Source organism: Homarus americanus, unplaced genomic scaffold (assembly GCF_018991925.1).
Source record: "Homarus americanus isolate GMGI-L3 unplaced genomic scaffold, GMGI_Hamer_2.0 scaffold2539, whole genome shotgun sequence".
NCBI lineage: Eukaryota > Metazoa > Arthropoda > Malacostraca > Decapoda > Nephropidae > Homarus > Homarus americanus.
In genome coordinates, this window is record NW_024725489.1 from 8966329 (window position 1) to 8978350 (window position 12022).

Sequence of the window (12022 nt, forward strand, 5' to 3'; positions counted from 1 at the left end):
CAAATGGCGTAAAGAAACTTGCCCACAGTGTAAGTGGTGGGTCAACAGTGTGAGTGGTGGGCCAACAGTGTGAGTGGTGGGCCAACAGTGTGAGTGGTTGGCCAACAGTAGCAGTGAGAGTAGTTGGCCAACAGTGTAAGTGGTGGGCCAACAGTAGCAGTGGGAATGGTGGGCCAACTGTGTAAGTGGTGGGTCAACAGTGTGAGTGGTGGATCAACAGTGTGAGTGGTGGGTCAACAGTGTGAGTGGTAGGCCAACAGTATGAGTGGTGTGTCAATAGAGTGAGTGGATGACCAACAGTGTAAGTAGTAGGCCAAGAGTAGCAGTGTGAGTGGTGAGCCACCAGTATGAGTGGTGGGCCAACAGTGTGAGAGGTTGACCACGAGTAGCAGTGGTGGGCCAACAGTGTGAGAGGTTGACCAATAGTAACAGTGGTGGGCCAACAGTGTTTTTGTTTTTGTTTTTACGAAAAATAGCCCACCCGGGCACTGGTCATGGACTCACAACGGGACCTAGGTGAGAGTGGGGGGGGAAGGAGTAAAAAGTAATTAAAAATATAAAATAAAAAGGTTATATTAATCTACAGCGCGAGGATGCCGGAAATAATTTTTTTAAAGTGAGACAGATTGCATGAGTATGGAAACACAGAAGAAGGCAGAGCATTACACAGCTTGGCTGTGTGAGGAAAGAAGGATGTACTATAACGGGTTATTATAGTGTGACCGACATCCACAGTCAAACTGTGGGCAAGACACCAGCCCACGGTATACAGGATGCAAAATATTGCCCGTTAAAGTACCTGTAAAAGAGCGAGAGTGAAGCAAAATTGTGGTGAATAGAAAGGGAAGAAAGATTAACAACTAACGGAGGAGAGTTAATAAGACGAAATGCCTTTGATTCCATCCTATCTTACAGATAATTGGTGGTACTACAGCATGAGTGGTGGGCCAACAGTAGCAGTGGTGGGCCAACAGTAGTAGTGGTAGGCCTAAATCAATAAGAGTGAGGTGTAAACGCTTCTACAATATGTGCTCAAGACAGTAAATGAAGGTACTCTGTGACCAATCCGCAGGCGTGTATCGGGTCTTCATGGTAGCAGTGGCCGATGTAAAGATGTTGGGGAACCTCACTGAATCCAAAACTCGGCTCTCCGTAGGGTAAGACCGGCTGAGAGTCGGCGGCACTAACGACAGGCTGAAGAGTATTACGTAATATTAATAGCAATAGTAATAATAATATAGTCTAAATAGCAATACTAACACCTCAGGGGTGCATAGAATTAATAGCGATAGTTATAATAATATGGTCTAAACAGCAATATAAAAAGATTAACGTCACAGTAATTATCATGTAGAAAAAAATATCAATATTCAGATGGGATAGAAAGAAGACACGATAAAATTATAATAATTACTAATTATGATAATTTAATGAGTAAAGTTTAACTGTTAGCCTCTGAATAACTTGTGCTAAAAGTATTTTATTTATTTAATGAAGAGTGAATTCTTACCTCTGCTCGAAGGGTTTGGTATCAACTGTCTTCATGGCTACAGTGCTATTGAGCGCCGCTGGGGGCTGATGATAGAGCGCTGGTACCCCGGACATAATGATATGCTGAGCTTCTTACTCACGCCTCGTTTATACACCTGATTTTTAATGGGTTTTACATACGTTATGCATATTGAATATATTGAATAAGACAGACAGACAGACAGACAGACTGACAGACAGAGCCTAAGAACAAGAATTTTCGTGTGTACTTCCTGATTTTGAGGTGTGCTGAATATAATGAAGCGAAAAAATTAATTGTGCGTTGAACTAATTAGCATAAGTTTAGATATACGTAATAAAATGATGATCTTTACATCTGACTAGGATTTTGGGCAAGGGCGACGTGACGATGATGTAACTCTTTTTCCAATACAAACATATCAAAAATTTCCAAAAAAAAAATATATTTTCAATGTAAAATTTTAAGGTCCAAATAATAATCCTCAACTAACAATAAGGACTACCATACACTGTAGTCACTAATCTGGTGGAGTCAGCATACCATTACGTCTGTGATAAGTCTAGTCAGTCATTAACATCATTCTGTAAATCAAGGGCATGGGAAGGTCTGTGGATGTGTACATTCCAGCCCTGTCTTGCAACAGCTACACCAGTCTTCAAACCCTCACTTGCATGCACAAGATATAATTTTCAGCACTTATGTCGGGAGCAAATGGCCTGTCAGGTAACCAACTCTCCATCCTTGCGCTGCCAGCCCACTCGGCTACTGATAAACTTGGCTGGAGGGAGTGACTGAAACTGAACCAGGCGAGGATAAGGATGCTCTACAGGTATATCGGAAATACATTACATAGCGAAGAGTGTCCAGTTACTTGGGGTCGAACACGTCCTTACAGTTTGAGCAGAAGCACTCTTCCCACTCTTCCTATATCATCATGTCTGCTGTGGGGTTGAGAGAAAACACTCAAACAATCCAATTGTCAGCACCATCGAACAGTGCAAGAGCCTTTCGCCTGTATTATTAAACAATATCTTCCCTTGAAGAGGGTCGTCGTGTTTCAACCCGAGTTTTAAACTAAATGGGTCCTGAGGGACACCGCAGTCCAGTACTTAACGGGGTGATGTGGCGGTAAAATTAACTAATTTCAATATATAGGTTTTATCCGTTCGAAATGTAGGTGTTCAATAAGCAAAGTAACCGGTAAGAAGTGTTAAAATCCCTCCCCCCCGCCCCCCCCCGTTTGGTGTTGAGTAAAACATTGCCATACATGTCTTTGGTGTTATGCAGTGATCCAGTGAGTCATTAGAAATATCATAACTTATCACCTCAGATATCCTCTCTCCCTCTCCCCTCATATGAGATTACCCTCAGGTGGGAGGAGTGATCACAGGCGAACCCCTCACCTCCCATCAGAGAGTAAAGAACAAAGAAGGAAAGATTAAGAATAAGAAAAGAGAATTAGAGAATAAAGAAAGAGTAAAATTAAATAAATAGAAATAAATAATAAAACAAAAATTTTTTCTTACAATGCTGTTAGAGATATACCAGAACATAGGTCACCATGTGGAATATACATTGTGCAAAAGGCTCCTAAATGTGGCCAATCAGGAAATCAGATCTGCCTAACGACACTTCCAGACGAAGCAAGCTCAAAATATTAAGAAAGATGCCAGAAGCAAAATAAAACCAAGGATACTGTTGGCCCTCTAAAGGACGAAACAATCTGGAAGTGAAGGATGACAGACAGACAGACAAAAGCCGTATGTGATTATTTGGTATCAGTATGCACAATGTATACCTCAGGTGGAAAATGAATTAAGAGAGATACCAATTACAGAAGAAATACATCAAAAGGAAAGTAGCCAGCTTGAAAGAAATCAAAACCCCCAGGAGTGGACAAAGCACAGACCAAGGTGATGAAGGAGGTGGTAAAACTGCTTTGCGTCTCACTAAGAAATCCTTGGATCAAGCTAAAACGCTTTGCTACTGGAAATCAACGAACGTCACCCCACTATACAAGAAGGGTGGTAAAAGTGCAACAGAAAACTACAGGCCGGTCAGCCTAACATCACAAACATGCAAACTCTTAGAAAATTTTGAGGGAAACCATCAACCAACACCTGACAGATCACAGACTTATCAACGCATCATATGGATTCATGGGACGAAAAACCTGCTCGACACACTGACTTTCCTTGAAACCATAACAGACTACGTGCACCAAGGTCTACCAGTGGATATTTCTACGACATTTGACAAAGTCCCACTTGCACGGCTAGCCTCTTAAGATCCAGCCAGGCACATGGCATCACAGACATGATTTTGAAGTGGATTAACAACTGGCTTGAAGGCAGGTAAAAGACAGGTAACAAACGGTGGTCATAAGCGTAGTACATATAGAACGAAAAAGTTCTAAATGGAGTACTTCATGGCTCTATCCTTGGACCCACCTTGTTTGCGATCTACATAAATGACAAAGATGAAAATATATCGAGCCACATTATCAAGTTTGCGGACGACACGAAGATATTTGACAAAGTATCAAGTCGAGACGATGTAACAACGATGGAAAAAGATCTCAAGACAGGCAAATGCTCTTTAACATTAAAAAAATAAGATTTTACTCATAAGATACAACCCTAATCACAACTATTCCGTCAATAACAGTTTCCTGGATACTACTGACAAGGAAAAAATCTAGGCGTTGTGATAGATCAGTCACTGAAGGCGGTATAACAAGTGGGGGCAGCAATGACAAAAGCCAAACCGAGATTTAGGAATTACAAATAATACCTTCGCCTTCATAAATAACAAGGGCGTCTCACTCTGGATTACTATATACAGGGATGGAAAAGCAACTTCTAGAAAGACCTAACATCCGTAGAAAGGGAACAACACAGATGATCACGGAACTATCAGCTCGATTAACCAAGTAGACTGGTTGCCTTAGGACTAACAACTCTTCAGACAAGACACAATAGGACAATCTCATTGCCATTCAAACTCCTGGATGTAAAACGTGAACCTGGGACATTTTGTGATGTCGCGTACCACCAACACGAGCCGACATAACTAATAAGCTCGTCAAGTTATAATGCACAACGAGCATAAGGAAATATTTCTTCACACATAGTGGTAGACCTATGGAACAGTCTAGTTAGTCAAGCTGTAGAATCAAGAATAGTTGACAGCCACACCCTTGCCCCCATGTGTTTCCACCAATGTGTTAATCGACCCTTACTTTGTACATGCTCCATAAGTTCTTTCTGTGGTGTAAGGGTTTTCATTCCCAACTCGAATACACTGTCAGCAGATACGTTTTGTTGTGCTCGTCGTTGCTGTTCTGTGGGTTTTGCCGATGAAGCGTTGCCATACCCGACAAGCTTCTAGCAGCCCATAGTGATCGAGTAGAAAGGATGTAGTGGACTATTAGTCGATATCAGCAGGCCAGGGCGATCTTTTGAGGAAGTGACCGACATCAAGTGCGAAGTGAGCACAATCGGGAAGTTGAAGGTGAACATTCTCCTTCGACTTGGCGACGCTTGCTGGGATACTCTGTAAAGGTGACTTTTTGGCAAACTCGTGAAGGAAGAATGCCTTTATAACAGAACTGTCCTTGGTCACACATGAGATCCTCTCGGAGTTATTTGGTTTCTGGCAACACAGATATTCGTCAACGATATTCCCATCGCAAATCTATTTCGCCCAAATATTCACCTATCATGGCCGAAATAGTCCTGATACCAGGTAAATGCCTGATCCACACTTATACATCCTAATACGAAGTAAATGCCTGATCCACATGTATGCATCATGATACAACTTGCTATACCAAACAGTGAATCCTGCCATAATGAGGAAGGACAGTGCACGTGCAGCCAGTGGAAAAAGGTTTGTTATGGGGGAGGTGTACAGTGTTGATGGTATGGGGAGGTGTACAGTGATGATGGTATGGGGAGGTGTACAGTGTTGATGGTATGGGGAGGTGTACAGTTTAGATGACTTGATAATGGGGGAGGTGTACAGTGTTGATGGTATGGTTTGGGGGAGGTGTACAGTGTTGATGGTATGGTATGGGGGAGGTATACAGTGTTGATGGTATGGTATGGGGGAGGTATACAGTGTTGATGGTATGGTTTGCGGGAGGTATACAGTGTTGATGGTATGGTATGGTGGAGGTGTACAGCGTTGATGATATGGGGAGGTGTACAGTGTAGATGGTGTGGTAATGGGAGAGGTGTACAGTGTTGATGGTATGGTATGGGGGAGGTGTTCAGTGTTGATGGCATGGTATCGGGGAGGTGTACAATGTTGATGGTGGTATGGTATGGGGGAGATGTACAGTGTTGATGGTATAGTATGGAGGAGGTGTACATTGTTGATGGCGCAGCATGTGTACACCAGTTTCCAGGACCTTGTTCCATACACCTGGAAAGAAAGAAAGTACGAAATTATTATAAATTATCACATATAATATTTTAACAATTACTCTATTATTCTGTGTTAATATAATCATTAATTGTTATTACTCTAATACTTATGTTAAGTTTTATTATATTATCATTATCACCCTTGTTATAATTGATCCTTTTGTTCTGGAGACAATTAGGTCAAATTGTCCAAAGGCTTAACTCATATTTTTGGTAATTTGTTGAATCAAGATGTTATGTAGGACACCCTGGTTAGGTTAGATTATGGTTACGGTTAGGTTAGGTGAGGTTACGTTAGATAATGATTATGTTTAGATTAAGTAAGGCCATCTTAGATTAGGTTACAGTAAAGTAAAGTAAGGTTAGATTAGATTAGGTTAGGTTAGGTCAGGACAGATTAGGTTAGGTTAGGTTGAGATTCATTATGGTTCGGTTAGTGTAACATAGCTGTGTGTGTGTGTGTGTGTGTGTGTTGCACACAGGATGGTGAAATGCGTGTAGAGAGATAGCATTATGATTGTGTTAAGATGCAAAAAATGCTTGTTCCCTCTCTCTTTCAGCTGCCGCCGCTGGCTAGCCCTCGTGGTGAACAGGGAAGCAACTTGCATAAATCTTCCCCTGCCAGTACACAGCCTCTTCACTATCAAGACTCCTGCTTGATGGCCTCCTGGGCCCAGGCTAGATCAGCATGGATCTCAGAGAAGCAATGGGCCCCAGAAGGACGGCGCATAGGCCCACTAGCATGTGAACAGGTTCTGGCGCCTACCAACCATTGTCCCGCTGCCTTGCGGATTAACCTTGGTAGGTATAAGGCTACGGGAGTAAACCCCAAACGAAATATCTACGGTGGAGCCCCGCATCAGGTAGACATGCTTACAGAGCTCCAACAAGAACCTAACGGCGGTGTAAGCAGAAGAGGTGACCACCATGGATAACCCAATGACTACACCGGTGGACGAAGGCAATGCCTGTTGGACAGGCAACTAAGGCGAAGCCCAACAAACTGGGCTATCGGCAGTCCATTACAACTCTCCTTCTCCCCAGTCGTCACAACACTTGCACCACTGGATCAGGAAAAGGGAGAGCCAAGATGTGTGGTTGCAGCCTGCGCTCCTGCCTCTCCACATATATTAACTCATGGTTAGCCATCATCAAATTCATCATACCTCTCATCATCATCAAATCGCCTATACCCCCAAAAGTCCTATGGCGATGGACGAGTGGCGAAGGGGACAGGCAGAGATGACTGCCGGGAGTCTCAAGTCAGAACTCTGCACATGGGCGGCACAGGTAAGATAGTCGTTTATGCTCTAGGATCAAGGCAGCAGTGCAATCCGGTCCTGTTTGTGTGACTGAGCAGCCCTTTTCGAGGAGTGACTCTGCTCACCCCACATGGGGAGGGAGCTAGAAAAGGTGCGCTAAACAGAGCTTGCCTAAAATCCCAACCTGACTGGGCAGCCGCACCCTGTAAGGCCATCCTTATGCTGTCGAAAACACAATCAAAATCACAGGTCCAGACAAAAACAAACCATAAAACCTCTTATGGTCGCTGCGTGAAATGTCAGGACCCTACTGGATACTGGCACAAATGATCGTCCTTGAAATAATAACTGCCCTTGTGGTAAAAGAGCTGGCTAGGTATAACATCAACATAGCAGCCATTAGTGAGTCCTGGCTCCCAGATGAGGGCCAATTCGCAGAACGGGGGTCTGGCTATACCTTCTTCTGGAAAAGTAAGCCTGCTCCGGAGAGAAATAGCATTTATAGAGTTGGCTTTGCCATTCACCAACGAATCCTCCACAGGCTAACTGAAATGCCTATTGGGATCAATGAGTGCCTCATGACACTTCGAGTGCCACTAAATCACTCACGTCATGCCTTTTTCATCAGTGCATACGCCCCAACACTGGATGCAGAGGATGACATCAAGGAGGCTTTTTATGACGACCTCAACAGAGTGCTAACCTCTATCCCCAGAGAACACAAGGTTGTTCTCCTTGGTGACTTCAATGCCATAGTTGGCAGAGACATTAACATTTGGCATGGAACCAAAGGGAGAAACGGACGAGGGAAGTGTAATCCCAACGGCCTACTCCTCGTCAGCAAGTTTGCTGCTCACAACCTCACTATCACCAATACCTTGTTTCGGCAGGCCGACAATTTCAAGGGTTCGTGGCTACACCAACGGTCCAAACACTGGCATCTCATTGACTACCTCATTGTCAGAGAAAGAGATCGCTGAGATGTCCTCATCACCCTTGCTATGTGTAGCTCAGACCACTGTGACACTGATCATCGGCTTGTCAGATCCAAGCCCTCACTTCACGTCGCCCTAAGACGGTTAAAGCAGCAAGCCTCTGAGAGTCTGGAGGATCCAGCTGTGGCAAATGATTTCAAAGAGCAGCTCGAACATGGGCTTATAAACAACCCAACAGCAAACAATGCGAATCTCAGTCCCAAATGGGACATTCTCGACACTGCTATGGCAAAACCTGCAGAGAGACCCTTAGCCAGATCAAAAGAATACACCAGGACTGTTTTCATGAAAATGACCAGGCAATCAAAATACTCACGGACAAAACAACACTCAGTCTCGAACCAAAGCTGATACCTTCCGTAAGAAGATAGCGACGGCCCAGTGGGAACTTGGCAACCTAAAGAACGACTGGCTTAAAAGTAAAGCATGTGAAATACAAACAAATTACAGATCAGCACATGATGCATGAATTTTTCAATTCCATTAAAACATTTTATGGGTCAATCATTCGTGGCGCAGCCCCCTCTCCGTTCATCTGATGGTAACTTCAGAATTAAAGAAGATGAAGGTGGCAAAGAGTGTGTTGGTCACACAATATATATAATTGTATATACATTAGTTCTTGATTTGATAAGTGGCAGGGCTGAAGTAAACACTTTATTGGTTTTATTTTATTGTAGAAAAATATAGTTTCACAGGTACTGAATTTAGTTGAGAGTATATTGTACCTTCTCTTCTACACTAAGGGAAGTGTCTTAGTGCACTAATATGGGAGAACACTTAATTGAGTTGTTCACTGGGTAACAGGTGATATCAAAGTCTCTCTCTCACGCACATCCTGTCAGGCGGGCGCCTTACAGGATATGAGTCAGGTTGTTGTTGTTGAGAGGCGCTGACCTCGCTCGCTCCATGGCGGAGATGTCAACTCACCAATTGATTCATACTCATGGATGAATGACTTGGTGAATACATTGGGTATATATTTATATAATACGAATTGTGCTGTTACACCGCTCGATCATCCCCAACCGATGACCTCACGGATTAATACCTAGGTGTGCCTCACCTTGTTACAAAAAGGTGTGCTTAGCTAAACTTTTTCGTCGTTTAAATGCTTTTGCAATTCCTTCTGAAAAGTTTTCTTAGAAACTATTGTGTACCTAGAAGAAACCTTTCTATAACAAATTATCATAACAATCAAGGAACTGATAAATATGATGGTAGGTATAATAAAACCGGGTAGGATTATACAAGAAGATAAGTATAAAGGAAGAGAATCCTGTAAGTCAGGAAACTGTGTCTCATCAATATAAGACAGGCGGTTAAGCTTATCAGAAACAATATGGAGATTTCTGAAACTTATATTTTAGGGAAATGCAAGATGATGGCGAGTAGGCAAGGTTATGATAGCATTACTGCTAATTTCACAATAGTCTGGTGCTATATGAAACCTTCTACCATTAAATGTTTGCCTACATCCTGACATATAAGTATCACACTGGTTTGATTCGGGAAAAAGAAACATTGCACATTATTGACATGTGGGTGAAACACTAACCTATGTGGTATTGGAGTGTATACACAATGTTGTAGAGCTATAGAGGCATTAGTTTGTAACAGAGCTAATTCACATGCAGATGCAAATATGTTGATTTACAATGATTTAGGACTTCATGCTTAGCCACAGTAACTAATGAAAAATCCTCTGATACTACTATTAGTTCAGTTTGTTTGTTCAGAATTAATATTCCCTCATTCGCTTTTAGTGGAACTGGTTCCAAATGCCATGCATTAAATTTTTTTTTGTGATTTTAGTGGAATGTGTATTAGTATTTCCCTGTGTGTTCATGTTGCTTCTAATAAGGGATAAAAATATTCCACTTCATGCTCCTAAAAGATAGGAGTTAGATGATAATTAGTTTCAGATATATGTAACGCGGCAATTAGTTGATGAACCGGCAACAACTGTGCAATGGCCCTATTTTGTTTCCTAACTGCGTCTGAAACTGCACTCATTTTATTTCCTAGTTTGGCCACATCTTCGGCGGTTGCCGTACCAAACAAGGTGTTACACTCCCCCTGTCGGGCTTCCCACGAAATTACGGCCTACCAATAGATTCACTCTCCTACCCTTTCCAACAGGCAGTCTCGTCACTGGGCGTATTAACACTGAGTCCTTTGTCTTCACTTTAACACTTCGCAACAGGCCATCTGCCCTCGGTAATGTCTCCAGTACTCTCTCTAGCATTCACTGACTCCTGGGGAAGGGTTGTTCAGAGATGATCACGATATCCCCAGCGTGGAGATTACGGCGAGTTTTGAAGAATCTTTGTCGCTGATGTAGTGTTGGGAGATATTCCTTTACCCACCTCTTCTAAAATTGGTCCGCGATGAATTAGGCATGCTTCCATCTTCTGGCAGGTCGGCTTGGAGTTGGTGGGTGGGCCTCAAGTTGCTTCTCCGACAAGTCACACACGTCTGTATTGTGCAGTCGAGTAATTTGTAGCACTTAGGTATCCAGTATGTCTCACGAATTATGGCAAGAGTGTGTTCTCGTCCTGAGTGTCCAGCTCTAGTTGAGTGTACCTCTCTCACAATAAGCCACAGGAGATCCTGTTGTCCCTCGGCAACAGTATGGGCTTCTTCTGGTCTGGGTGGAGAGCGGTATGTTTCAGTCAGCCGCCTACTCTGATCAAACTGTGAGTGTCTAGCTGAGGTTCCAGTCGACTCACGTCTCTACCTCCCACTGGTTGTCCCTGTTGTATCATTCCGAGTTCTCGAGGGAACCTTTTCCTTTACATAAATCTTAAGACGACTAATTTCGCATCTTCCAATTCGCTGACCTTGAGTTAATGTTTTCGGTGATGTTTGTTCTTTCGCTTCCCTAGCCGCCATTCTATAAACCTTCTAATCCACACTACGCTATTCAAAAGTCAATGCCACGAGGAGTACCTGGCCCATAGCTTATCGAGGATACCCTCCCCCTGGTCAGCGTTCGTCGTCAGCACCGAGGTTTCCTTCTTCACCTCTAGGTCTCCGTCTGTGAGGTCTGGAATCCTCATTGGACTCTGTGGCCAACAGTCTTCTTCCATCAATAGGAAAGTATGTCTCCGAATCCACCTGCCCTCCTCGTTGAGCTCTGCTCCATGTAGTCCATGACTAGCGTCGTCGGCTCGGTTCAGTGCCGACTTCACGTGGCGCCATTGTTCTGCATTGGAGTCCTCGTGTATCGTTGCCACTCGATTGGCCACAAAGGAATGGAAGCGTCTTTCGGTGTTTTGTTGTACTGAAGGACTGTCGTACTGTCTGGCCAGAACACTGATTTGTCTATTTGTATTCAAGTTCTCGTCGTAGTTGTTTGCCTGCCTTGGCAGCCAGTACTGCCGCGCAGAGCTCGAGTCAAGGTATGATCTGCTATTTCAGAGGGGCTAGCTTGGCCTTGCCACACACGAAGGAGATATGGTGGGTTCCATTTTCACACGTGGTCCTAAGATACGATACAGCTCCATACGCTCATTGGGAGGCGTCGTAGAAGTGGTGTATTTGCACAGCAGCCACTGGATTTGCATCCTCGGGTGGGTAGCACCGTGGAACGAGTACCTTTGATAGGTGAGGAAGTTCATCCAGCCATCTTCGCCAAGCCACCCTGTTCTGTTCAGCCATTCGTTCATTCCACCCAACACCTCGCCTACACTCATCTTGGAATATAATTTTGGCTCTTATGACGCTCAGAGCGATGAGTCCCAGTGGGTCATATTTGGAGCTGACCATACTCAGAAAGCCTCGTTTCGTCTCCGGTTTCTTAGGGATCTGGACCCGGAC

General features: G+C 43.7%; 1 protein-coding gene across 1 annotated transcript in view; it reads right to left on the reverse strand.

The window, feature by feature from the left end:
* LOC121865078 (tektin-3-like) overlaps positions 1-2721 on the reverse strand; it is a 76092-nt gene extending 73371 nt beyond the window's left edge. Inside the window, exons 1-2 of the mRNA XM_042364412.1 lie at positions 1511-2721; positions 1055-1194 (exon numbers count right to left, since the gene is read on the reverse strand). Of these exons, the coding sequence (XP_042220346.1) occupies positions 1055-1194; positions 1511-1605 (235 nt within the window). The 5' untranslated portion in view covers positions 1606-2721. The remainder of the gene's footprint in view (positions 1-1054; positions 1195-1510) is intronic.
* Between the last annotated feature and the right edge of the window lie 9301 nt (positions 2722-12022).